The sequence below is a fragment of the Podarcis cretensis genome (assembly GCF_951804945.1).
Source record: "Podarcis cretensis genome assembly, chromosome: 16".
Taxonomy (NCBI): Eukaryota; Metazoa; Chordata; class Lepidosauria; order Squamata; family Lacertidae; genus Podarcis; species Podarcis cretensis.
Genome location: NC_137186.1, coordinates 27,763,715 through 27,790,735, shown reverse-complemented (window position 1 = coordinate 27,790,735; position 27,021 = coordinate 27,763,715). Strand labels below are relative to the sequence as shown.

Here is a 27,021-nt window from a genome sequence, read left to right as displayed (position 1 = left end):
AGAACCTGGCCAATTCTTTCAGTGAGTCTGACCATCTGGTAGGTATGAAATGAGTGATGAATTAATGAATCCTTATTGCTTAGTGCTTATTACTTGTTAATCAATAAAGGGTTGTAATCTGAAGAAAACTGTGTCATTTCGTCTTTCTTGAAAACACTCTGATAAAGGTAAAAAGGGAATTAACTCTGTTTTCATAAGAAGCCAGCCCAATATCTAGAACGCTGATGGATGGATGCATAAAACTTCATGTGCATTAGTTAGCGATCGGCCATAGCAACAAGAACGCTGATGTGTTTTTAGTTTGTAGCTGGTTTTAATTTTTAAATAATTGCTTTTACTAATAATTTTACTGCTTTATTCTTTTTGTAAACTGCTTTTGTTAAGGGTCATCTAGTCCAACCCCCTGCAATGCATGAATCCCACCTAAACAAAGGGCACCTCTGGGATGTGAGATGCCCTCAGCAGTGCCCCCTCGGAGGATGGGCACCGATAGAGGAAAGGAGCGGTGGCTCCGGTAGAGGCGTCAACCTTTTCGTCTGATTCTTCCGGCTCAAACATCAGCTTCCTGTTGTAGTTGCAGCTCAGCAGGCAAAACCAAAAGACAATAAACAACCCATTATGTGAGGGAGTTCCGACAGCCCCCTTTGCTTACTGAATCTCTGCATCCTGTCTGAAGTTAAAAGTGCAGGAGGATTCCCAAGGAAAACACGGTGACAGCCTCTCCCAGGATCTTCTACCCAAGCACCAGGTTCCCTCAAGTGGAACTAAAGTGGTTTCCTGCTAGTCTTCAGCCTCAAATGCAGTGAAGTAATAGGAGCAGACACAGGACCCCCGCCCCTCCCCGCAGCTGTGCCAGGTAAATTCCTGGCTTGGGCACATCACTGGAGAGTCGTTTTAGACACTCATGGGTTCTCCTGAAGTAGTCCTGCAAACCAGTGATCACCTCCATAGTGCTGTTTCAGTGGGGGGGGGGGATGAACCCCAGAATTTCCAGCACCACCAGGCAAAGATCACCCTATCTTCCCTGTCCCTTTTCCCCTGGAGTGTTGTGTTTTTTAGATGGTAAGCCTGAGGGTAGGGACAGTCTTGTTTTGATTGCGTGTAAGCTTCTCTGTGAGGGATGCGGGTGGCGCTGTGGGTTAAACCACAGAGCCTAGGACTTGCCGATCAGAAGGTTGGCGGTTCAAATCCCCGCGACGGGGTGAGCTCCCATTGCTCGGTCCCAGCTCCTGTCAACCTAGCAGTTCGAAAGCATGTCAAAGTGCAAGTAGATAAATAGGTACCGCTCCAGCAGGAAGGTAAATGGCATTTCCGTGCGCTGCTCTGGTTCAACAGAAGCCGGCTCCCTCAGCCAATAAAGCAAGATGAGCGCCGCAACCCCAGAGTCGGCCATGACTGGCCCTAATGGTGAGGGGTCCCTTTACCTTTAAGCTTCTCTGAGAGCTGCTTTGGCTATATGGTGGGGTGAAAAAGTGCTGGAAATAAATAAATAATATGGCCGTGCTGGGTGGGGTTCATGGAATATGTAGTCCAAGGAGATCTGGAGGGCACCAGGTTTGCTAAGAATCCAAAAAAAGAAAAAAGAAAGATGCAATGCTAAAATATCTCTGTCTCTTGGCAACTGGCAAACATTTTGTCTCCGTTTTTCTTCGGAATGGAACTCTGGGCAAGGATCTTACCAGACCTTGAGTATACTTGCACTTTTTTTTGCGGCGAAGGAGCTATTAAAAGTCCATTGAGCCACAGCTTTGCTTAGCTTTATAAACAGGCAGCATGACACAGTAGTCTTATACATAACAATCCCTGCCCCACCCTCTGTTTGATTTACTGACAATTTAAATATATTTACAGGATAGAGCCAAACTGGCGACTGATGGCCGGAAGAGGCCTCTGGCACTGCGTGGAACAGCAAACACTTTGGGCAGTGATGCTTGCTTTATTGAGACTCCAAATAAGCAGGGTGATGGTTTAAAGGTCCCGGGGTTATTGGGTGAGTATGATTGGGTGCTATTTTCCCCTTCTGTTTGCAGTGCTTGAATACTACTGATTTCGCTTCTTTCCCCACCCCCACCCCCTCAGCTGTGGCACATTTTGGTTTCATTTTAGCTACCAAAAAGGGCTTTTCCTGCTCTGGCACGGCACTTGAGAAATCGGTCATCATCACAGAGCCCAAGGAGTGCCATCCCCCCACCCAAGAGATTATACAGGGAGGAATTGAATTCTGCCAACTTTGCAGCTGGCATGATTTAGGACGGGAAGGAATGCTCACATTTCAGATCTTCTCCTCTTGCTAGGCCAATGATGTGTCTCTATCTCTCTCCTGAGCGCTTTTCAAACTAAGGAATGATGAGAGCTACTGGGGTGAAGGGGGGAGGAACTGAAATTGTGTACTTAAAAAAGTAATGTCTCGTGGTGAGAGGTTCTGATTCTGGTGCAAATTATGCATTTTAAGTGTCTTTATCAGTGTGTGTTGGACAGTTAATGCCGCAAATGGGGTTCTGTGTAGGCTGGGAAAGGAGGCTAGGGGTTCTTTGGGTTAGGCAACGTTTCTCAAACTTAGGTCCCCAGCTGTTGTTGAACTACAACTCCCATCATCCCTAGCTAGCAGGACCAGTGGTCAGGGATGATGGAAGCTATAGTCCAACAACAGCTGGGGACTCAAGTTTGAGAAACACTGGGTTAGGGTATAGGGGGGCTTGCTGTGGAGATAACTGGGGAGGTTGAGGTTTCCATGTGTGAAGACCTACTCCCTGACTATTGGAAGCTTCAACAATGCCCTTCCTCACACAATCTTTGGTTTTGCTTTGGGCGTTGTTGTTTTCTAGCTACCATGAGGACTGGCAACTTGGTTTGCTTGTTTTGTAAGAGCAAAGTGAGGTTCTTAGAATGCAGCATGCATTACCAGATTCTGCACTTGAACCGCATGTTCTAGGTTTCACAGCTTGCCTGTACGAATGCATCGTTCAGTAGCAGGGACAGGGGAAAGCGGACTTCCAACCTCCTCTTTCTGGCCCTCATGATTCTTGTCCGGTCACATTCCTTACTGGCCTTGCTCAGTGCCCTTAAGTGGTTTTTGCCTGGTTGGAATGTGTCTCTGAATTGCACTAAAGGCTGGTTGGAGGGACTTCTGTTTGTGGCTGAAATGTTAACCTATCACAAAAAAGTAAGAGGCACTTCCGCTGCCCTATGCACTTTTGCTTCTTGCCACACCCAAAATTGAGCTTCTGAAGATGCTTCCTGTATCATACGTACTTCCTATTAAAGACTACTTTAGAGCAAGTTCATCTAGTCCAACATTGCAGAAATCACAGCTGAAGCTGGGCCTCTCTTTTCCCTCCCTTTTCCTGCAAAGGCGTCACACGTGGCTCCTGTAAGGCGATCTGTGGCTGCCAAGAGCCAAAGTCCTATTTTCTCACGCCAATGAGCAGGAGACTTTATAGAGTCTCTGGCTCTGACCCGTTGGCTTCGTGGCCTGGCTGAGCTCCTGAGTTTCCTCCTCAGGGGCATCTGCTTGACCCAGGGCAAATTTGTATCTTGATGATCAGCGGGAACAAAGAGTAAGAGGATGGTTTTCTTTCTCATTTTGCACCAAGATGCGCCTACCTGCACAGAGTCTGCCTGAAGCTTCAACCTGTCGGCAGAAATGTAAAGGACTCATGTCTCTCGCTGCTGCCACAGCCCAGCCCTCCTTGCTTCTGCCTGCAGGGTTGGCTGGCTCTTGCCTGGTCTAAGCTGGGCTGCAGCTTCTATCGCAGTCCTGTCCTGAAGGCAGTCAAGGAGCATGGGCCAGCCAGCCTTTCCTCTCTTGTTTGAAAAGACACAAAGTTCCTCTTGGCATTCATAAAACAGTTGAGTTTGAGGGGACCCCCAAGGCTAATCTAGTTCAGCCTAGAAATCATGGCTAAAGAATCCCTGACAGATGGCCAGTCAACCTCCAACAAAGGAGAGTCCACCACCTTCGAAGGGAGTCCGTTCCGTTCCTTGTGTGCACATTTTCACCTCTTGAGGAGGGTCTGGGGTGTGGAACAAGCGTGTGTGTGCACAATGTCCTGGAGGAGAAAAAAGGCCCCCTGACTGGCTGCCCCCTCCATCCTAGGCAGGCAGGCAGACATCAGCGGGTGGTGGCAGCTGCAAATGAGGCTCCTCTGCACTTTGGGTCCTTGGGTGGTCATCAGGCTACTGAGTGGAAGAGGCCATCTGGGTGGAGATAAAAGTCTCTATCACACCATGAGTGGACGGCAGCAAGTGGCTGTGGCTGTTGGAGGAGTCGGAGCTCTGGTAGAGCACCAGGCTACTGGAGGAGACTGTTTGGAAGGAAAGGAGAAGAGGGGAGGGGAAATACCCATAAGCACACGTGAGTGTAAGCAGGGAGAGATCACCACTCGATACGATATGATAATACGATAATCTTTATTGTCATTGTCCCATACAGAACAACGAAATTGAAAAAACCTACATCAGACATTCAAAAGCCAACAAGCCTGCTATCCCAGCTATCCCAGCCTGGTTAGCCCCCTAAAAACTCTGATACCCCATAATTAAATACAATATACTCCCAGACTACCTTACACTGCGTTTCCTTAGGAACATAGGCTGGCTTACACTGTGATGGACCATTGGTCCAGTTAGCTCAGCAGGGTCAACACTAGCCAGCAGCAACGTATTTCAGGTAGGAGTTGCTCCAAGCCCTACTGGAAGATACTGGGGATTGAACCAGCCATCATCTGTATGCAAAGCAGGCACTCTGACACTGAGCTACAGGCCTTCCTTCAGCTTCTACACCCGCAAAAGGGAATATACACACATGCACACACACACACCCCTCCCAAGCATTTTAGGGTTGCAGTGCTTAGTTCAACCTTCCCCACTCCCATTGGGCCAGGCCAGTGCAACTATATGATAGTGGAGCTGAAGAGAGAGCAGCTGCGAGTCAGTGTAGGCAATACTGAGCTCAATGGTCCAACCTATAAGGTGGTTCTTTGTATTCCCACAGCACAGATGTGGTGGCTGGGGCTGATGGGAGTTGCAGTCCAAAACATCTGGGCAGGCATCAGATTGAGGGGAGACAGCTTGGAGAAACTCCAGGGATAGCCAACCAGAAGTGGACTACAGCTCCCATCATCCCTGATGAATGGCCATATTGATTGGGCTGATGGGGGTTGTAGTCCACATGGGATGCCCTAACCAATAAACACTGCAAGTTACTGTCTTGAGGATGCAATGTTTATGAAATCCCCTTGCTCCACCAAAGAATGGAAAGCCCTCAATGCTGGCAGGAGCTTCAGTTGCGCATTCTTCAAAGCAGGGCTCCCCACCCCCACCTACCAGCAGGGCTAGAGGTGAGTCGATGGCTGGGCTGGAGGTGCTGGATGGTGGCATCCTGGTTCTGTAAGTGTATGGTGGAAGCCTGCACGGGGGGCGTGTGGATCCCAGACTCTGTGTGTGCCTCAGAGTCTGATGTGAACACCTGTAAAATGTGGGAGGGAGAGAGAGATTAACAACACAATAAGAAATCTGGAAACTGCTGGTTTTGGGAATTTCAGACAAAATTAAAATTAAAATTAAAATTAAAATTAAAATTAAAATTAAAATTAAAATTAAAATTAAAATTAAAATTAAAATTAAAATTAAAATTAAAATTAAAAATATTAAAAAGCTGGAAAGTGTGCAGAAAAGGGCAGCCAAGATGATCAAGGGTCTGAAAACAGAGCCTTATGAGGAACGGTTAAGGGAACTGGGTATGTTTAGCCTGGAGAAAATTGAGAGGTGATAGGATAGCCAAATATCTGTCACATGAGAGATAGAGCCAGCTTGCTTTCTGCTGCTCCAGAGGGTAGCGCATGATGGATGGCTGAACTGACGGATTCAAAGGACAAGGAGATTCCGGCTACATATTAGGAAGAATTTTCTGATCGTAAATGCTGTTAAGCAGTGAAGCAGACTGCCTCAGAAGGTGGTGGACTCTCCTTCCTTGGAGGTGTTTAAACAGAGGTTGGATGAATTTGGATTTCAGGCCTCTTTCCCAGGTTCCTCCTTTCCTGGCTTCCCCCTCAGCCCATCATACCTGCTTGGTTGGCGTCAGGCTGGCCAAGGCGCTGAGGTTGGCTGTGTCTGTGATCACCATGGTCTGCGGCAGCAGCCCAGTGTGGGCGTACTGAGCCATCTCTGGTTTGTGGCCGTAGAGAGCTAGGGGACCAAAAGGGCATGAGAATAGAGGTTATATGGGGGACTCTTGAGGGAGAAGGGAACCATGGAGTTAACTCTGGCTTCCAAGCATCTCTAGGGTGACCATTATCCCTTATTTACTTTTTAATCATCCTTTGTACCCTGCTCTCCTTCATCCAAAAAGCTCAGTGCTCATAGTAAGGGAGCCCTTCTCGTTTCATCCTGAACAACAACCCTGTAGGGTAGGTTCCCTCTCTCTACCACCACCATAGCTTCTTCTTCTGAGGTTGTCCTCCTAGGGCTGAGAGAAAAAGGAGGAGGGTGTTATTTTAGAAGGCGACCAGGGGAAGGAAGGGAACGCTTTCAAGATGGCGTGGGGGTTAAGAGGAGGTGGAAGAAGGGAGGCCCTGTTGGTGTTGCGGTTAGAGTAACAGACTAGGACCTGGGAGAGCTGGATTCAAATCCCCACTCAGCCACGAAGCTCACTGGGTAATCTTAGGCCAGTCACCGACACTCAGCCTAACCTACCTCACAGGATTGTTGTGAGGATAAACGAGGAAGAGAACTGCGTACACCACATTGTGCTCCTTGAAGGAAAGGTGGGGAATAAATGTAAGGAAAAATCATAATAAAACAAGGCAGGGGCAATTAGTTACGCTTTCCTCACAATCCATGTGTTCCTTTTAAAATGGGTAGCCTGATCTTCCTTTGCACAGCTCTGTGTGGCTTATAGGAGCCTCTCCATTTTCTTCCATCCAAACGCTGCAGCATCTGATATTCGGAGGCAGACTGCCACTGCCCATGGAGGCTCAGTTTAGCTGCCAAGTCTAGTAGCCAAGGGTAGGTTCATCCTCTCTGCATTTGCCTTTTCTCCCACAACGTGATGTCCTACAAGTGCTTTGGACTACAAGTCCCATCAGCCCCACCCAACACAGCTGTATGATGAGAACACATAGCTGGAGATGATGGGAAATGTATCCGCATCGAGTTGAACAAGGCCTGCCATGAGTCCTTGGCCCACAATTCCAGGGAGCCTCCCTCCCTGCCTTGCTGGCTCCCCAACCTACCGTGAGGTGCCTGGATCTGGGCCATGGTGGCCATGAAAGGGCTCTGGTTGAGATGGCCCTGGACCTGTTGCATGATGGGTTGCTGGTACGATGGGTGCAGCTGCTGGGAGAACTGGACTGGCTGCAGGGTGGTGAGGCTGCTGCCCATGTTGTTGATCACTGGGACACTCTGGGGCTGGGTGGAGGCCAAGCCTGGAAGACAGGAAAGAGCATCTTCAGCGGTTCACTCCCCCCCCCCCCAAAAAAAAAAAACACCAGCTAGTAACACCCATCCAGGGAGCAAAGTCTCCCTCCCTTTTTTTGCAGGAAATTTGCAGTGGTGGAAAGCAAGAACCAGTGCTTGTCGTCTTGAAGCATCCTGGCACTGTTCTGCAGCTTTACTTCAGTGGCTCTTTGAAATATACTCAGAGTTGAGTGTGGACTTCATGCTCTTTATTCAGCTCATAGTAGTGAGGAGGAATGGAAGTTCCCCTGAAATGTCTGCTTTATATACATTATTTACACAATGGGCCCCACGTGATTGGCTAATTCCAGGATTCTCCTGTAGGCCAATCAGATTGCAGATTCACTTCCACCTGGAGTTGGATTGGGTGGCTCCTGCGGACCAATCAGACTGCCGCATTCTAAAATCCTATTGTTCTAGGACCAATCAGACTGCTGCATTCTGAATCCTATTGTTCTAGGACCAATCAGACTGCTGCATTCTGAATCCTATTGTTCTAGGACCAATCAGTCTGCTGCAATTTGGATCCTATTCAACTCAGTACATAACAGTCTTGCTGTACAACGAGGACTAGAAAGCTATTTGTTTGCTACTGTATGCAAACGGCATGCCTTCCCTGTGTCTCTCCTCACTTACCGATGACCAGAGTGGAGGCCCCTGTGTTGGTGAAGGCTGGTGTGAGCGAAGACGTGTCTCCCGGCCCAATTGCCATGACGCCTGGGAGTGATGCCATGATGAGGTTCTGGGTTTGCTGGCTCAGGGTATGGTTCTGCTCTAGGCTGTGCAGGGCTGTCAGGGTGCTAACTGGGGGAAGAGAGCCCCCAGGAGCAGAGATCTGTGCACAGGAGAAATACGGAAGAATATCAACATGCTTTTTGAGGAGAGTTGCAGGATTGTGGGATGTACATTTGGGATAGCTTAGAAGTGATGCGATATTAATTGCATTTATTGGCAAGCTTGGCAGTAAGTAGAACCACTGGGAGATTTCTGAATGACTTTCAGGAGATCGGCAAGGATTTCTGGTCCCCAGTTGTTCAACAAGAGCAGCAACAAAATGGCTCCCAGCCATCCAGTGGAGGCTAGTTCCCCTTTGGGACTAATAGGGTGCAAGGCAGGGAGCCCAACAGTAGGTGATGCCAATGAGCCCAGGCAGTGCTTGACTTACCAGCTTTGCATCTCCTGCAGAACTAACTGAACACAGGCCAGGGGAAGAAGCATGGTGCAAGATGGTCTGGGTGGTCACAATGGAATTGCTTCCCCCGTGCTGGTTGCCGTCTGAGGAATCTGTCTCACTGACGGGTTGCTGGTTGTACCTCATGCTGGAGTCGGAAAAGGAGAGTTGTTGCTGCTGCTGCTGCTGTTGCTGCTGCAAAGGGGATTGTTCTATAAACAAACAAAAGAAGGGGGAGATAATTCTTAGTAATTTGTCCTTAAGCTGAGGACGCTTAGCTCTGACCTCAGACAGGGCCGGCCCTACCCTTAGGCAGAGTGAGGCAGTTTATTTAAATCATCAATTTCTTCCTCCACTGGTTCTGCTGAGAGACCACATGTCATGGCCTCTTCCTCAACTGTCACCCAGCAGCAGCCAATCCATCTGGCTTTACCCGAACGAGTGTCTCCACCCCCATCGTTCAGCTGGGACATGGAGGCCCAGCTCCGAGGGCCTTCTGGCAGTTCCCTCACTGCAAGAAGCAAGGTTACAGGGAACCAGGCAGAGGGCCTTCTCGGTAGTGGCGCCTGCCCTGTGGAACGCCCTCCCATCAGATGTCAAGGAAATAAACAACTATCTGACTTCTAGAAGACATCTGAAGGCAGCCCTGTTTAGGGAGGTTTTTAATGTTTGATGTTTTATTGTATTTTTAATATTTTGTTGCAAGCCGCCCAGAGTGGCTAGGGAAACCCAGCCAGATAGATGGGGTATGAATGAATGAATACATAAATAAATAAATAAAATCTGGAATGCTTCCATTGCAACTGGCCATTGTGTGAGCTGTAACTTGTAACAACTTGTCCTGGACTTTGCTTTCCCCCCATCCTCCCTCCCTCCCTCCTCCTCGCTTTTTCCTTTTGGGCTGTGTCCTTTAGATTCTAAACTGGAGGGCAGGAACTGGTGGTGGTGGTGGGGATTGATCCGTAAGCTACTCTGGGAGTCATTTTGGCTGAAGTCTAAGAGCTGTGTGGGTGGGGAGAGATTTCAAATAAATAAATAGTGCCTGACACTCACCATGGACCTTGCTTGGTGAGAGGGGCGTTGCTGACTGGAGCGAGGAAGAGCCCAAGGTGGGCACAGATCCGGGCTGCGGCCCACTGTAGCTGTCCATAGCGAGCTTGTGCCGGAAAGCCTCCTCCTTCCGGCGGTTGGCAAACCAGTTGTAAACTCTCACCTCAGTCACCAGGTTCGAGCCCAGACCCTGGGCCTGGGAAGGGGAGACACCGCGCTGGATGCACTCTGCCCTGCCGAGAAAGGCCATGGATTTGTCAGGTTGGGGGCGGGGCTTGTGTTAAGGCGAAGCCATTTCTCCAAAAGGAACCCCTTCAAATCAAAGGAGTGGTGTGTCTGTTGCACCATTTCCAAAGATCTATGAACTGCATGAAGAACATAAGAAAAGCTCTGCTGGACCAGACCAGTGGCCCATCTAGACCAACATCCTCTTCTCACAATGAATCTCCTCCATGAATCTGTCCAATCCTCTTTTAAAGCCATCCCTATTGGAGGCCATCACTGCCTCCTGTGGGAATGTGTTTTGTTCCATTTTCCCAATGTTTTCTTCCCTGAGAGTTTTCTCCTTTAATGTGACGCTTCACTTGCCATAAAGGCCACTTTCAGAAATCTAGCAGAACCTAGTGGATGTTTAGCACTCCTTTCCATGTTAGGAAAATAAGTCTGTTCCCGCTTCCCTGGAAAATCATGGAATGAAATCTGGGGCAATATTTCAGCTTTCTCAAAGGATTCTGAGCCCTGTAGTTTGTTAAGAGTTCTTGCTTCGAATTGTAACTTGGTGAAGAGTGAACCACCATGTCCAGAATAATTTGAGGAGGGAAAAATGTGCTTTGGATGTATTTTAAAGGTGTGAGGAGCACACAGCTGACAGCCCCTGAGCTATGAAGCATTTCATAAGATCCCAGTATAGGGTGCAAAAGAATCCTATCGTCCCTGACTGTAGAGGTGCTTTCAGGTAATTACTTTTGGCGCCTCCTCTGCATTAATTATAGTCTAACCATAGTTGGCTCAGATCTCTCTGTACTTTTGCATTTTTAGTCCTGAGGTTCATCTAGACCTCATAGCTGATTATATGTTTAGGTCTAATTTGGGGTGAAATAGTTAAACTGGGGGCAGAATGAGCAAGGAATTATTAGCCCCACCTCAGCCAAAACCAATAATTTACTTCCCCCACCCATTTCTTCCCACCCCTTACTTTGTGTAACATAAGTAAGAGCCGGCTGGATCAGGTCAATGGCCCATTCAGTCGAGGATCCTGTTCTCACAGTGGCCAACCAGATGCCTGTGGGAAACCAGCAAGCAGGATTTGAGCACAAAAACACTCTCTCCTGTGGTTTTCCGCAACTGGTATTCAGAAACATCACTGCCTCTGACTATGGAGGCAGGGCATGGCCACCGTGGCTTGCAGCCCTTGATAGGCTTATCATTGCATTAATCTGTCCAATCCTCTTTGAAAGCCATCAAAGTTGGTGGCCATCGCTGCCTTTAGAGGGAGCAATCCCCATAGTTTAACTATGGGTTTATCCACACTCACCTCTCACCAGCCCTTTCCAGGCACAGTCTGCACCTTAAAGCTCTGTGTCCAAGCGCCTTTCTTTCCGCTCTGGTGCTTGCCCTGCGAAAACCCACTCTTTAAAGCTCAATCAGAGCAAACAGCAATCTGTGAAAAACCAGAATTGACTTTTTCTCCAATGGAGCGCTAAAATGTGGGCTTTTGCAAGGAAAACTCTGGGGCAAAACAAACAAACAAACAAACAAACAAACCCATGCTCGGGCAAGGAACTTTTAAGCGCAGGCTTGTGCCTGGAAACAGCAGGGCAAAAGCTAAATGTGGATAAGTGCTATGTACTGCATGAGTTTTTTCCGTCTAGGAGAACAGGATGCTGGGCTAGATGGGCCAGTGGCCTAATCCAGCAGCGTCTTCTGATGTTCTTACGTTCTTAAAAGAGGGACCTTCCTCCATTCACCTGTTGCACTCCTCCACCAAGGCTTCCCGTTCCTCCTTGCTGGGATTCTTCTGCCTCTCATAGGCTTGGAAGAGGATTTGCTGTGAAGCTGGGCCCCACTTGAAGCGATTGCGTCTGCCTTTCTTCGTTGGCAAGTCCTCTCCCATTGCGTCTTCCACCATAATGCCCTGGCCAGCGTGGGTGAATTCTGGAACCACAGAAAGGGTGGGGTGCAACCATCTCTGGGGCAGCTCTTATGTTGTGGAACTCCCTACTTCATTATTCTTTTTTGTTTTGGTCAAACACACATCTCTTTGCGCAGGACTTTAGCACCTGACCCACCATACCCTTGTGGTTCTAAATTGTTTTAAACAGTTTTTAATGTTGTGTTTTAAATTGTTGTGTGACCTTAGGTTGAAGGCTGATAATAATAATAATTATTATTAATAACAATAATAATACTGTCCATTTCTTGAAGAAACCAGGTGGGCGGAGCCGGGGGGGAATAAAGCAAGGCGTCTAAAAAGCAACTCAGCAGAATTACAGAAAATTGAATGAGTTGGCGACAGGGATGACGCGGGGGGGGGGGGGCGAGAATGGAGTCACTAGAACATTTTCTAAAAAATGTTTAGGGGTACTCTCATTTTCACTCAAGAAAATCACCATTTTATAGTTCAAATTGGGGAAAATAAATACAGTAAATGGACAAAAATACAAAGATTCACAAAATGTTTAGGGTATGTGTACCCCTGCGTCCCCCCAGAAAAAAAGCACTGCATAGAAACATAGATATAAAAGCATGTGTTGTTGTTGTTGTTTAGTCGTTTAGTCGTGTCCGACTCTTCGTGACCCCATGGACCAGAGAACGCCAGGCACTCCTGTCCTCCACTGCCCCCCACAGCTTGGTCAGACTCATGCTGGTAACCTCGAAAACACTATCCAACCATCTCGTCCTCTGTCGCCCCCTTCTCCTTGTGCCCTCCATCTTTCCCAACATCAGGGTCTTCTCCAGGGAGTCTTCTCTTCTCATGAGGTGGCCAAAGTACTGGAGCCTCAGCTTCACAATCTGTCCTTTCAGTGAGCACTCAGGGCTGATTTCCTTCAGAATGGAGAGGTTTGATCTTCTTGCAGTCCATGGGACTCTCAAGAGTCTCCTCCAGCACCATAATTCAAAAGCATCAATTCTTCGGCGATCAGCCTTCTTTATGGTCCAGCTCTCACTTCCATACATCACTACTGGGAAAACCATAGCTTTAACTATACGGACCTTTGTTGGCAAGGTGATGTCTCTACTTCTCAAGATGCTGTCTAGGCCTGTCATTGCCCTTCTCCCAAGAAGCAGGCGTCTTTTAATTTCGTGGCTGCTGTCACCATCTGCAGTGATCATGGAGCCCAAGAAAGTAAAATCTCTCACTGCCTCCATTTCTTCCCCTTCTATTTGCCAGGAGGTGATGGGACCAGTAGCCATGATCTTCGTTTTTTTGATGTTGAGCTTCAGACCATATTTTGCACTCTCCTCTTTCACCCTCAATAAAAGGTTCTTTAATTCCTCCTCACTTTCTGCCATCAAGGTTGTGTCATCTGCATATCTGAGGTTGTTGATATTTCTTCCGGCAATCTTAATTCCGGCTAGGGATTCATCCAGCCCAGCCTTTCGCATGATGAATTCTGCATATAAGTTAAATAAGCAGGGAGACAAAATGCAGCCTTGTCGTACTCCTTTCCCAATTTTGAACCAGTTAATTGTTCCATATCCAGTTCTAACTGTAGCTTCTTGTCCCACATAGAGATTTCTCAGGAGACAGATGAGGTGATCAGGCACTCCCATTTCTTTAAGAACTTGCCATAGTTTGCCATGGTCGACACAGTCAAAGGCTTTTGCATAGTCAATGAAGCAGAAGTAAATGTCTTTCTGGAACTCTCTAGCTTTCTCCATAATCCAGCGCATGTTTGCAATTTGGTCTCTGGTTCCTCTGCCTCTTCTAAATCCAGCTTGCACTTCTGGGAGTTCTCGGTCCACATACTGCTTGAGCCTTCCTTGTAGAATTTTAAGCATAACCTTGCTAGCGTGAGAAATTAGTGCAATTGTGCGATAGTTGGAGCATTCTTTGGCACTGCCCTTCTTTGGGATTGGGATGTAGACTGATCTTCTCCAATCTTCTGGCCACTGCTGAGTTTTCCAAACTTGCTGGCATATTGAGTGTAGCACCTTAACAGCATCATCTTTTAAAATTTTAAATAGTTCAGCTGGAATACCATCACTTCCACTGGCCTTGTTATTTGCAGTGCTTTCTAAGGCCCATTTGACTTCACTCTCCAGGATGTCTGGCTCAAGGTCAGCAACCACACTACCTGGGGTATATGAGACATCTGTTTCTTTCTGGTATAATTCCTCTGTGTATTCTTGCCACCTCTTCTTGATGTCTTCTGCTTCTGTTAGGTCCTTTCCACTTTTGTCCTTTATTATGGTAATCTTTGTACGAAATGTTCCTTTCATATCTCCAATTTTCTTGAACAGATCTCTGGTTCTTCCCATTCTGTTGTTTTCCTCTATTTCTTTGCATTGCTCGTTTAAGAAGGCCTTCTTGTCTCTCCTTGCTATTCTTTGGAAATCTGCATTCAATTTCCTGTATGTTTCACGATCTCCCTTGCATTTTGCTTGCCTTCTCTCCCCCGCTATTTGTAAGGCCTCATTGGACAGCCACTTTGCTTTCTTGCATTTCCTTTTCATTGGGATGGTTTTCGTTGCTGCCTCCTGTATAATGTTACGAGCCTCCATCCATAGTTCTTCAGGCACTCTGTCCACCAAATCTAAATCCTTAAACCTGTTCCTCACTTCCACTGTGTATTCATAAGGAATTTGACTTAGATTGTATCTTACCGGCCCAGTGGTTTTTCCTACTTTCTTCAGTTTAAGCTTGAATTTTGCTATAAGAAGCTGATGATCTGAGCCACAGTCAGCTCCAGGTCTTGTTTTTGCTGACTGTATAGAGCTTCTCCATCTTTGGCTGCAGAGAATATAATCAATCTGATTTCGATGCTGCCCATCTGGGGATGTCCATGTGTAGAGTCGTCTCTTGTGTTGTTGGAAAAGCGTGTTTGTGATGACCAGCTTGTTCTCTTGACAGAACTCTATTAGCCTTTGCCCTGCTTCGTTTTGATCTCCAAGGCCAAACTTGCCAGTTGTTCCTTTTATCTCTTGACTCCCTACTTTAGCATTCCAATCCCCTATAATGAGAAGAACATCCTTCTTTGGTGTCACTTCTATAAGGTGTTGTAAGTCTTCATAGAATTGGTCAATTTCAGTTTCTTCAGCACCAGTAGTTGGTGCATAAACTTGGATTACTGTGATGTTAAAAGGTCTGCCTTGGATTCGTATCGAGATCATTCTATCATTTTTGAGATTGCATCCCAGTACAGCTTTTGCCACTCTTTTGTTGACTATGAGGGCCACTCCATTTCTTTTACGGGTTTCTTGCCCACAGTAGTAGATATGATGGTCATCCGAACTGAATTCACCCATTCCCGTCCATTTTAGTTCACTGATGCCCAGGATGTCAATATTTATTCTTGCCATCTCATTTTTGACCACCTCCAACTTACCCATGTTCATGGTTCTTACATTCCAGGTTCCTATGCAATATTTTTCTTTACAGCATTGGACTTTCCTTTCGTTTCCAGGCATATCCGCAACTGAGCGTCCTTTTGGCTTTGGCCCAGCCGCTTCATCAGCTCTGGATCTACTTGTACTTGCCCTCCGCTCTTCCCCAGTAGCATGTTGGACGCCTTCCGACCTGAGGGGCTCATCTTCCAGCGTCATAACTTTTATATGCCTGTTGTCTTTGTCCATGGAGTTTTCTTGGCAGGGATACTGGAGTGGCTTGCCGGATCCTCCTCCAGGTGGATCACGTTTGGTCAAAACTCTCCACTATGACCTGTTCATCTTGGGTGCCCTGCTCGGCATAGTTCATAGCTTCTCTGAGTTTTTCAAGCCCCTTCGCCACGGCAAGGCAGTGATCCATGAAGCATGTGTTAAGGGTAGAAAAAAAACCATCTCATTGTCTGGCTAGGTCACTTCCTGGTTCATACTATTTTTAGCATCCCCAGAGACAGAAGCCCACCCTACAGGAAGTTGTTGCTCCCTGCGTATCTTCTAAGTTTGGCTTGAAGGATGCTCCCCCAAGCCAGATCATTCATCTAGATATGCAACAGGCAGCCTTATCTAATAGAGGGAGACTTCCTTTTGGGTCTGCAGTAGGAATGAATGAATGATGCTGACTGACAGGCCCAGGCAGAGGATCCGTGGTCAGCCTCTTCTATGGGAGTGGGTCCTTTGGGTTCTGAGCAACCAGAGGCTCAGGCTCTCTTGTGCCTTTGGCAAGGACCTGTATCAGTGCTTCCCCATCCCTTGCACACTTGGCAGTAGGGCTGGGTGATATATATCATCCAGAACTGGTTTGAAGCCCATATTGTGATATCGGTTTCGTAATTTTTGACCTGGCAATATATCGCAAATCATGATATGTGTGGGTGGGTGCTATGCAGAAATCACAATGTGGGGAAAACCATGCAGCCAGCCAATGCCTCTACATAGCTCCATCCTTATTTCAGACATGGTGATATATCAGTATATTGTGATGTTTAGCTGTTGATATAGCACAATGTTGAAAACCAGAGGAGCCTACCCACCTTGCCTGGCCATCCAGGGCAGCGGTGGAGCTGGCTGGTGGGTTCCTAGTCACTCCAAGCAGGAGTGGAAAGGCACAGTTTTTGTGCCTACTGGGCCTGCAGCCTTGACAGGGGCCAACCTGGCCAACCCCCAAAGCACACCCCGGCCAGCAACTTTCAGTCATTGAATTCATTTATTCCTCGCAGCACATTTGAAGCTGCTGGCCATGTTTTGTCCAACTAACAGGAGCAACATTTTGCAGGCATGGAAATTCAGCAAGCATCATGGCACACGAGTGTTGCAACTTGGCCCAGAATCCCTTGCAAATGTTGGGCTGACCGGCTCTGCTGCTGTTGAGCAGGTGGAAAATGGCCCTGCTCTGGTATGTGCTTTGGAGCTAGGAAAGAGCTGCTGGTTGCTGTACTTACGCTGAGCCACCTCTCGCTGCTTGCGGACGTACCAGGTGTAGAGGGCAGCCCTCTTCTGAGTTTTCATGGGTGTGCCCTTGTTGAGATGCTGGGAGAGGTGAGATTGATTCAAGCCTGTGGTGTCTACTACCTCCCGCTGGGGAATATTGTGCTGTTGTAGGTAGGATTTCACCATCTTGGCTACCCTCCAGGGATCCTCTCTGGAGGGAACAGAAAGCACACACTACATGAAAGAGGGTTACTGTGGGTAGGACTACAGTAGATGACCCTTCATGTCCTTTCTCCCTATGATTCCTGAAAAGCAAGGAGAATCAACCAATGACATTTCTGGTAGTAGATGTTGGGTCAACAGTAGAAGATGCTGTTCAGTCTCCTCTGTGCGGCAGGCTGTCCCAGCTAAATAAATTTATACTTACCATGAGTGTCTACTTGTTAGGGTTTTAGTCTTATTTTAAATTTATTTGTCATTTTTGTGTTTGTGAAGTGTTTTTCATTATCTTATGTGTAAAGGGCCCTGATATGGTGGTTTAGATGGTGGTTAATAAATTAATTGTAATAGTAATAATATTATATACAGTGGTACCTTGGTTCTCAAACGCTTTGGTTCTCAAACACTGAAAACCCAGAAGTAAGGGTTCCAGTTTTCAAACGTTTTTCGGAAACAGAACATCCGATGTGGCTGTCAGCTATTGTTTCCGGGCCGCCTGCACCAATCAGAAGCTGTGCCTTGGTTTTTTAACATTTCAGAAGTCAAATGGACTTCCGAAACAGATTACGGTAAGTTTAGCGCTTTTGTTTTTGCTATTTATTCTGCATTTTTGTTGTTGAGGCTTTTCTGGTTAATTTGTTTATGTGACTGTATGGAACCCTGTTCAGCTACTGACTGACTGATTGATAATGTGACTGCAGAAATGGATAAAAGCCCCCCCATCCAAACAATGACTATCATCAGTGCAGGTATCATCTACAATACTATCTTATTTATTTTATAGTATAGTACATTGATTATTGCTTTCATTTTATGGGTCAATGGTCTTGTTAGTAAAATTCATGTTAAATTGCTGTTTTAGGGGTTCTTTTTAAAAGTCTGGAATGTATTAATCTGTTTTGCATCGCTTTCCATGGGAAAGCGCGCCTTGGTTTTGGAATGCCTTGGTTTTGGAACGGATGTCCGGATAGGATTAAGTTTGAGAACCAAGGTACCACTGTAGCTATTAAGTTGTATGCACAACATGGAGATTGTTGAGTGAACCTCTTTAGAACATTATGGCACCCATCCGCCCTCTCTCCATACCTTAATCTCATTCCTATTCTATTCCTATCCTATTCCTGGATCAGGCCAAAGGGGCCTCATCTGGTCTATAGTCCTGGTCTGAAAGTGGCCAGCGAGATGCTCCAGTGGGGAACCCTGAAGCAGGATTCGAGCACCAGAGCACTCCCCACTCATGCTTTACATTTTGTATTCTATGAATACTGGTCATTGACGATAATAAAGAGTTGAATAGTTTTGTATTGTACTCCTGTGCTCCACTCCATATTGCTGATTTTGCATTTTTATATTTTGTTGTTCGGTGGAGTTGGGGGTTTTCAGAGGAGATTGTGAAGCTGCTTTGTGGAGGAAGTTCCTCAAAAAGCAGCGGAACAATTTTTTAAAAAAAAAAAACCACGGAGTTAAGGGAAATCCTGAGCTTCTTTCAAATGATCGAAGCTTGAACTAGCTCGTTCTTTGATAGCGCAGTTCAAAGTGGTCCTGTTCACTGTCTCGCAGGCTGCTTCCCACCCGCTAGGCCTCGGCCAGCTGACACTGGTGCCCCTTATTATCCCTCTCTGACCCTTTTTCCCAGCACCAGTTCAAGCTTCCCTTTTCGCTGGGCTTCTGAGGTCCCTTTTTTTAAGGGCTTCTCACCTCCCTTTTGTTACCTGAACAATAAGTAACCCAGGTAGTTAGTTATAAACTCAAAGGGAACAAGAGCCTGGTTGATAATTTATAGCAGCATCACAAATTTAAATGGAAAGTAAATATCAAGTTGTTAGCATTAAAAGAAAACCCAATCCCGGAGAACTGGGAAAGCAACATTCATGGGGGGAAATGCCTCCATGTTCCAGTCGTAATGAGCCTTTCGCTTAAATGTTATTTTCCTTTTTTTATTTTGGTTTAACTTGCCCGCTTTCCAACATCTGTCTTCTTGCTATTCATTCTCTGCGCTGCCTCCCTACCCCATTATTCCCCACCACTTCCTTGAGCAATGTTGAGCTGGGTTTCTGAGACCCATTCTTGGTACAAGAAAGAGGACCTTTGATCCCTTTGAAAACTAATTTGGGATTCCTGCTTCGGACCAAGCCCTGGACTCAAGATCACCACCGCTCACACCATCCCTGGTCTTTGAACCCTGAAGCCTGCATCTTTGTTGATTTCATTGAATAAATTGGACTTGGAAAGGACAGAGGAGGAAGAAAGGTAAGAACTGTTCCTCCTGGTAACATTTCCCTCCTCTCTGTTGAATTTGGCCTTTAGGCTGGCCTGTGTACTGTGTGACACAACAAATATGATGTTGCAATTTGAGCCCAGAGCCCCAACAGCCGTTGCCATTCGCAGCAAAACAGAATCTAAATTTTAAAAAACCCACATGCATTCTCCTCCACCGCATCAGAAAATACAATCCACGTTTCTACTCCTGCCTTCCCAAATTGATTAACTTAATATTGCAATTTTAAATTCTCCCCCACTCCTCTCTCTCTCTCTCTCTCTCTCTCTCACACACACACACACACACACACAATTTTCAGTTTGCTCTTCAATATTCACATTTTCCTCTTGGAAAACCCCCAATCCTAACACATTTTTAAAAGTGATGTTAAACACCCCATTTTAATTCTCTGCTTCTATAATTTGAACAAAGTAATGGCATTGAGAAGCAACAGAAAATGATTGTTCTCTATAGGACAGAGATTTTCAGGCTTTTAGGATTCTGTTCAGGACTAGTCTACTGGCAATTACCGGCGCAGAGCATAGAGTTGTCTGAGGCTGCACATTGTAGGGTAAGATTGGTAATGGTGAACAAAACTTGCTTCCAAGAAAGTTTTTCTGCCATTACTGATCCTCTCCCAAGAGGAGGGGAGGTAGCCAACAGGGTGCCTTACAGATGTTTTTTGAGCCCAGCTCCCATCAGCCCCGGCCACATCTGTCGGGCATCACATTGGTTTGGAATCCTTGATCAGCTTTTAATATTTCTGCAGAAGGACACTCTTTGGGGGGAAAACCCACCGCTGGAGCAGATTTACAGCACTTAAGAGGGCTATATCGGTCTCCCCACTGATGTTTAAATTACATTCTTAGCTTCACTTGTCAGAATACTCGACTTACCAATGGAAATGTTGCTCTCATTCCTTTTTGTGCTGTATTAGTACAATAACTATCATGGCGGATAGGGCCTATGGATGGCTACTATAGCTGTGCTCTGCCACCACAGTTAGAGGCAGCAAGGTTTTTGATTACCAGTTGCTAGAAACCACAGGAGGAGAGAGGGATCTTGTGTTTGAATCCTGATTGCAGGTTTCCCTATGGGGCATCTGGCTGGCCACTGTGAGAAGAGGATGCTGGACTAGGTGGCCATTGGCCTGATCCAGCAAGCTTTTCTGATGTTGTTAGGATTGTTCCAAACACGTCCTGGGCCTCTTTGTGAATGCAATGGCAACAACTTGTGTCTCAGGGGTAAAGCAACTGTATTGCATCCAAAGGTCCCAGGTTTAATCCCTGACAGCATCTCCAGGCTAGGTTGGGAATGTCATCTGCCCGAAACCCCAGACAGCAGCTGCCAGTTAGTGTCAACAACACTGAGCTTGATGGACTGATAAGTCCTGACTCAGTATAAGGCAGCTGGTTCCTACGTTAGGCCGTGCCTGATTCCAGTTATTCTTCTGTCCCTTTCCTTTATGGGGGGAAAAACCCCACCCTCTCTGCAGGGTGGGGGAAGGCCTGGTAAGCGGAATTAACTCAGCTGTAAAACCTGCCTAGGTACTTTTGGTGTTATCACGACATTTGCTACAGCCAAAGTCCAAACTGCTTCAGTGGATTGAGCAAACTAATCATCTGGCATGGCTGAGCATGTGTTTGCTCTCTTCCTGAGCTGTGGGAAGCACGAGGTAGTTAGCTATAAAACATGAAATTTCTATGAAGCAACCCAGAGGTCGGCCTGCTAATGTTACAGACCCAAGTTTGGGATAGAACTGGATTGTGAACTTAAAACATCAGATTTGCTGTGCATGGCCTGATTGATCAGGCCTGAGACACAGTACAAAGTGAGGCAGCCACCTCAAGTGGTAGGTTTTGAATGCTATCATAAGCAGAACCTTGGAAAGACCTCTGGGGCATTGCTATGTTCTTGCCTTATCCCTGTTAACTTTATGCGCTTTGCACAGCAGAATTCCCTGTTGGCTTGAACTTAATGATTAATTTATTTATACTCTGCCTTTTACTCTGGCAGGGACTAGAGGGAGCTTACAGATAAAAATAATAACAACTAAAAACATAGGAAAAAACCATTAAAATTAAACGTTGTTAGAATTAAAACTATATATAAAAATCTATTTAAAACACACAGATAATTACAATAAAAACAGTGTGGTGCCAGCTGTTTTGTTAAAAGCAGTCAGTTACTAAAAGCCAGTTGGAGCAACAATCTCTTTATAGGGTATAGGGACCCCTGACCATTAGGTCCAGTTGTGGCCGACTCTGGGGTTGCGGCGCTCATCTCGCTTTATTGGCCGAGGGAGCCGGCGTACAACTTCCAGGTCATGTGGTCAGCTTGACTAAGCCACTTCTGGCGAACCAGAGCAGCGCACGGAAACGCCGTTTACCTGTGAGTAAAAGAACAAAAAGGGGGCAGCCACTCTAACCTATTAAAAATAGTCAGTTCCTAAAATCCAGTTGGGACAAAAAATTCTTCACCTGCCACTAGAAGGGCAACGATGAGGCAGCCACTCTCAGCTATTACCACCCAAAGTCCCATAGCATTTTGGATGCATCCTCCAAAAGCTGTTGTATACATCTTAAATATAGTTAAGAACATAGGAAGGGCCGGCTGGATCAGAAGAGTGGCTCATCTCGTCCTGCATCCTGTTCTCACAGTGGCCAAGCAGATGTCCCTAGGGGGAAGCCCACAAGCAGGTTCTGAGCACCACACCACTCTCTCCTAAAATAGGAGCTCAAGGCAGAGTTCATAACCCTCTCCACTTCATCTTCACAAGTACCCTCTGAGATAGGTCAGGCTGAAGGTTGGTGACAGGCCCAAGGTCACCAAGTGAGCTTTATCGCTGAGTGAGGATTTGAACGCAGGTCTACTCTGCCTCTCTAACTCAGTTTCCCCAAATCTTCCCACAGCACATAGTTAAACAATAGAACTCACTCCCAGAGAAGGCAGTGATGGCCACCAACTTGGAAGACACCAAGAGAGGAATAGACAAATTCACAGAGGAGAGGGCTGTTGATGGCTACTAGCTCTGCTTTCACACTCAGAGGCAGTAATGTTTCTGAATACCAGTTGCTGGAAATGGCAGAAGGTGGTTGTGCTCTTGTGCTTGAGTCCTGCTTGAGGGTTTCCCTTAGGAGCACTTGGTTGACTACTGTGATGGCAGGATGCTGGACTAGATGGGGTATTTGCTTGGTCCAACAGGCTCATCTTATGTTCTTAACCTGGTTCCTTCCAGATGTTTTGTTTTTATAACTGCCATCAACTCCAGCATAATACAACCATGTAGATATGTTACCACCCAAAACAGCTGGGTGGCACCAGATTCGTGGATGCTGCTCTCACCAATACATCACACTCCCTCTCATTAAAACACACCAAGCAGATAAAGGTAGAACTAAGCTGGTTGTCTAAACCTGGTGGAGTGGCTACAAGTGTGAACTGGTTCATCTCTGGTTCAGATTTCACATCAGTGGGCAGAGGGTCCGCCCAGACTGGTATGTGTCTGTGTCTGTGTTCTGCAACACGGCATTGATGCAATAACAGTGCACCAGTGATAGATTTATACTGGACCATCCACACTAAACCATTCTAGTTTATGGGTTGTTCTACTCTGCTTCCCTTGTGTTGCTGCTTTATTGCTTTCTAGAGGGGCACTTTAGCACTATAGTGCAACACCCTTCCTCCCCTGCCCAGAACATTTGTGGTATAAAAGGTTACAGGATATTACCAGGACATTACTGGAGATCCACCGAATGGAAAGGAATCAGCATGCCCACCCTAAAACCTGTGCAGGCACAAATAGTATTCAAAGCAGGATCAGTATAATTGGGTATAACATGCCCAATACCATCATAAAAATAACAATGAACCCCAAATTAAAAGGACATATGGGAGGCCCCTTAGAGAAGCCACTCCCTTAGTCTTGATCCTTTGCATATGAGAATAGTAATGCTACTGACCTACCTAGTAGGAGTGTCTCCACCCCCATCAATAAGCTGAGATCTGAGGTCTACTTCTGAGGGTCTTATGGCGGTTCCTTTACTGCAAAAAGTGAAGTTACAAGGAACCAGGCAGAGGGCCTTCTCGTTGGTAGTGCCCTCCCTGTGGAATGCCCTCCCATCAGATGTCAGATTAAGAACTACACAACTTTTAGAAGACACCTGAAGGCAGCCCTGTACTGGGAAGTTTTTAACATTTGACGTTTTGTTATGTTTTTATATTCTGCTGGAGATAATGCATGTGAATAGTAATAGTACTGGGCCACCTCATAGGGTTGCTGGAAGGATTACTGAGATAATGCCTGTGAAGTGCTTTGAATGCTTAAATATGCCATATGAAATGTTGTGTCCTCATAGTTGCAATCCATTTTTCATGAATTAGTTGAATTGCCTTTACTACAGCCCACTAAGCATTAGAGGCATTTTAAACTTGCCATCACTTGAGAGCCCAGTGTGAACCCACCCGCAACGCTCCTTTCCAAATCCTAATAGCACGATCCTCCCCCTCTTTCACCTTTTCACGGATGTCCATCACAAAAGAGGACAGGAGAACAGGTGTTCTCCTGACTCCTTTGGCTTCCTCTGAGAGGAGACACCTGACAAATCATCAAAAGTTAATGATCAAAAAGCTTATCTGAGCCTTTTCGTTTATAAATTTATAAGACAAAAGAGAAATAATAAAGCCACTGGATAATTAGTAACCAGCTCAGTCCTGAGGCTTTGGAAATCAAACTGACCCTAGATCTCGACACAGACTCTGGGAGAGGTGGAGGGGAAAGGTGGGGTGATGCAAGGGGTCATTTGGGAGTTGGGGAGTTTTAAAGATCGACCCCCAAAAGGGGAAATGAGCAAAGAAAGATGATTTGAGGGGGTGGATGCGGTTAAAAATAGGAGAAAGAAAGAAAATACAAGACAAGAAGGAACAATGGTGGAAGAAAAGGACTTTTGGAGTCTTGAGGCCTTTCTCCTTCCACTCACAGGTAAGAAGAGCCTCTTGCTTTGCTTGTGACACTGGGCTCAGAAGCAAAAGCAGTACAGCTAATTAATGTGACTCCATTGGGATCTGCATCACAGGGGTGGCTATTGCAAGGTCTTTGCTTAGTTTTTGTCAATCTTTTTGTCCAACGTAGAGCTCAAACCTACATCCCTGAGATTAAGAGTTTCACGCTCTACCGAATGAGCTATCCCACAGATTCCCCACTGACCTGCCTTCCATTTGCTCCCAAAATCAGAGCTGTGGTCTTCACAAGCTCTCCCTATCAGTAACAGAAGGGGCTGTTTTTGCATTCATATTTTCCCCGAGGAGCCCTTCCGAAGGAGCTCATGTAAATCCCCTCCCTGCGTACAGAGATTCTCCCCCAGCCCCTAATAAATATTATTAGATTTGACAACAGTCTGGAATTTTAAAAGAACATTTTTACTCCCCCCACCTCCAAATGGAGCTCATTTATAAGTAGGTTGTGGATATATTATGGTTAGCAAGGGTGGGAAAGAAAGTAAGGGAGATAGGAAAGAATGGTCACAACCTTCCTGCTAGGAACATTGGCATGAATTCCTAGGGAATCCTGTCTTTGTCCAAGGCTGGCAGTGCATACTTTGAACATGCCTGTTTTGTCAGTAACAACAAGATGGCTTATCTGAGTTATTCGAGACTGAGGGCAAGAGTGTTGTGTGTTTGGGGAACATGTCTCATGATGGCAACTCTATGGCGCTTCATTTCACATCTTTGAACACTTCTGCTGTAGGAACAATTATGCGGACAGTTCCCCATGCTCATCAACCCCAACTGCCCGAAGATAGTTCCTTGCTTGCTCAGGTTTAGAAAAACGATTCTGGGTTCTTCTACCTCCCATGCAACATCTGAAATGGCGGACAGGATAAAAAAAAAAAAGAGATGTTTGCTGAGTGAGTTCCAGAATTATTCCTCACCTAAAGAAGTACCTCCTTATCTGAATTGGACTTTGGGGCACTCTGTTGGCATGGGCCTGAAATTTTAGGTTTTAACTATACCTTTTATTTAGAATCATCTCAGACAGGGAAGCTGGGTTCTTGTCCAGTAGTTGTGCTACAACATGAATCTCTATGCCTTTAGATCGGCTGCTAGCACTAAGGAAAGGGTTAGGGTGATTTGAGAAGGTAGAGGATAAAAGGGGACACACACACAGAGAGAGAGAGAGAGAGAGAGAGATTAGGCAGGAGATGCCCTTACTGTAAGAGTCTTTCCACCACGGCTTTCTGGTGTGCAGCCTCTTCTGGGCTTAGGTTTTCCAGCTCCTTCATTATTGGCGGAGTGAAGTCTTCTCCATCGTCAGAGGTCTCCTCTTCGGACATCCTGGACTCCCCCATCCCATTGGCAAGAGCCGTGAGTTCTGTGCAGGGTTCTCTTTTCTCGACTTGGATGGTGCTGGCAGTCCGCTGCTGGCTGTCGCCATGCTGTGGGTAGGGGTCCGATTCCATCAGGGCTTTGATCAGTGTCTCCTTGCTCAGCCCAGATTCCAGGAGAGCCCCCAGCAGCTCCACCTGAAGATGAGTGAGTTTGGAAACCATGGTCTTTTAATTCTGGCCGCTTCTCCTAAGGCCCGAGGTTTTTCCGACGTGCTCGACGCAGATCCCCGTGTTTGCTACACCATGTTTCTGAAGTCACCCGTCGGAGCGGAATAGAAATGGCAGAAGGTTCGGCCTTTGCAACCCCCCCCCAACAAAAAAATTCCCCAAGAGGGGGAAAAAAGCAGCTTCAGACCCCCCACAACTGTCCTGAGTCAGTGCTGATAAAGGGACCCTCGCCTATCTGTTTACATTGGAGCAATGCAAATTCTCCAAGGTTCATATTTATCTGTGTGCTTAGGCAAGTTACTGAACTTTGGACTTCGGCATTGCAACAGCAGTTCACAAAGTGCCCAGGAAGGGAGGGAGAGCGAGAGGAAAAATAAGAGGGGGAAGAAGAGTGGAGGAAAAGGAGATGAGGCCGCACAGGAGACACCTCTTGAAGAAAAAGAAGGGACCAGGTGGTATTGGAGAGGAGCAGGATCTGGGCATGGGAAGAAGTTTAATGGCATCTCCTTGAAAGGTACATAATAGAATGATACCAAGCTCAGTAGCAGAACATCTGCTCAGAAGCAGAAGCAGTCCCTGGCATCTCTAAGCAGAGTTGGGAAATAATCTTGCCTGAAACCCCGGAGAGCTGTTGCCAGTCAGTGTAGACAGTACTGGGTGAGATGGACCAATGGTCTGACTTGGTATAAGGTAGCTTCCTGTGTACCTTTGGGATGTGGCTGGAAAGTATAGAAAGGGCTGGCCCAGCACATTCTGGGGCGTAGATGGTTCTCAAATGGTTCTCTCCCTCAGCTCTTAACTCATTGGGTCCATCAGGAGATTGTCTTCTGGAAGAAGCTCCGTTGCAATGAAAATAAGCTGCAGAAGCACATGGCCACGCTGTTCATGATAGATTTGACTAGAGGATGACAACCTATCTGTCCCACGCTCTGCTGCCACCAGGGATGGGTGGATCTGTCAGTCTGGGTTTCCCTCCCTTGTTCATATTTCCAAGTGTAAATTCAGTTCTTCATATTTCCATATCAGTTTGTGTTGTTTTTTTAAAAGTCCTCATGAAAATTCATCAGAATTTTGGTGCAAATTTCTCCTAATTTGCACATTTTTTATTCTTCTTGTTGCTGTTTATATACAGCCTTTCCCCCAGACTCCTACTCAAGGGGACTTACACAAATTAAAACATCACAGATGAAATACAAAAAGCTAAAAAGATGATAGTTTAAAAGTAATTGGACTAATAAATTAAAACAATATACAAATTTCAATGCAATTTTCCATAATAT

At 46.3% G+C, this 27,021-nt stretch overlaps 1 protein-coding gene across 4 annotated transcripts in view; it reads right to left on the bottom strand.

The window, feature by feature from the left end:
* Positions 1–1,742: 1,742 nt before the first annotated feature.
* HNF1A (HNF1 homeobox A) overlaps positions 1,743–27,021 on the bottom strand; it is a 45,220-nt gene continuing 19,941 nt past the window's right edge. For 2 of the 4 annotated variants that reach the window (XM_079956741.1, XM_079956742.1), the window contains 9 exons: positions 16,720–16,919; positions 11,644–11,830; positions 9,680–9,909; positions 8,621–8,838; positions 8,092–8,290; positions 7,233–7,424; positions 6,065–6,186; positions 5,326–5,467; positions 1,743–4,304 (listed from right to left, as the gene is read on the bottom strand). In XM_079956741.1, the coding sequence (XP_079812867.1) occupies positions 4,177–4,304; positions 5,326–5,467; positions 6,065–6,186; positions 7,233–7,424; positions 8,092–8,290; positions 8,621–8,838; positions 9,680–9,909; positions 11,644–11,830; positions 16,720–16,894 (1,593 nt within the window). In that variant the 5' untranslated portion in view covers positions 16,895–16,919 and the 3' untranslated portion in view covers positions 1,743–4,176. Of the gene's footprint in view, positions 4,305–5,325; positions 5,468–6,064; positions 6,187–7,232; positions 7,425–8,091; positions 8,291–8,620; positions 8,839–9,679; positions 9,910–11,643; positions 11,831–16,719; positions 16,920–18,386; positions 18,442–25,397; positions 25,862–27,021 lie in introns of those variants that run through there. The other 2 variants (XM_079956740.1, XM_079956743.1) reach the window with 2 other exon arrangements.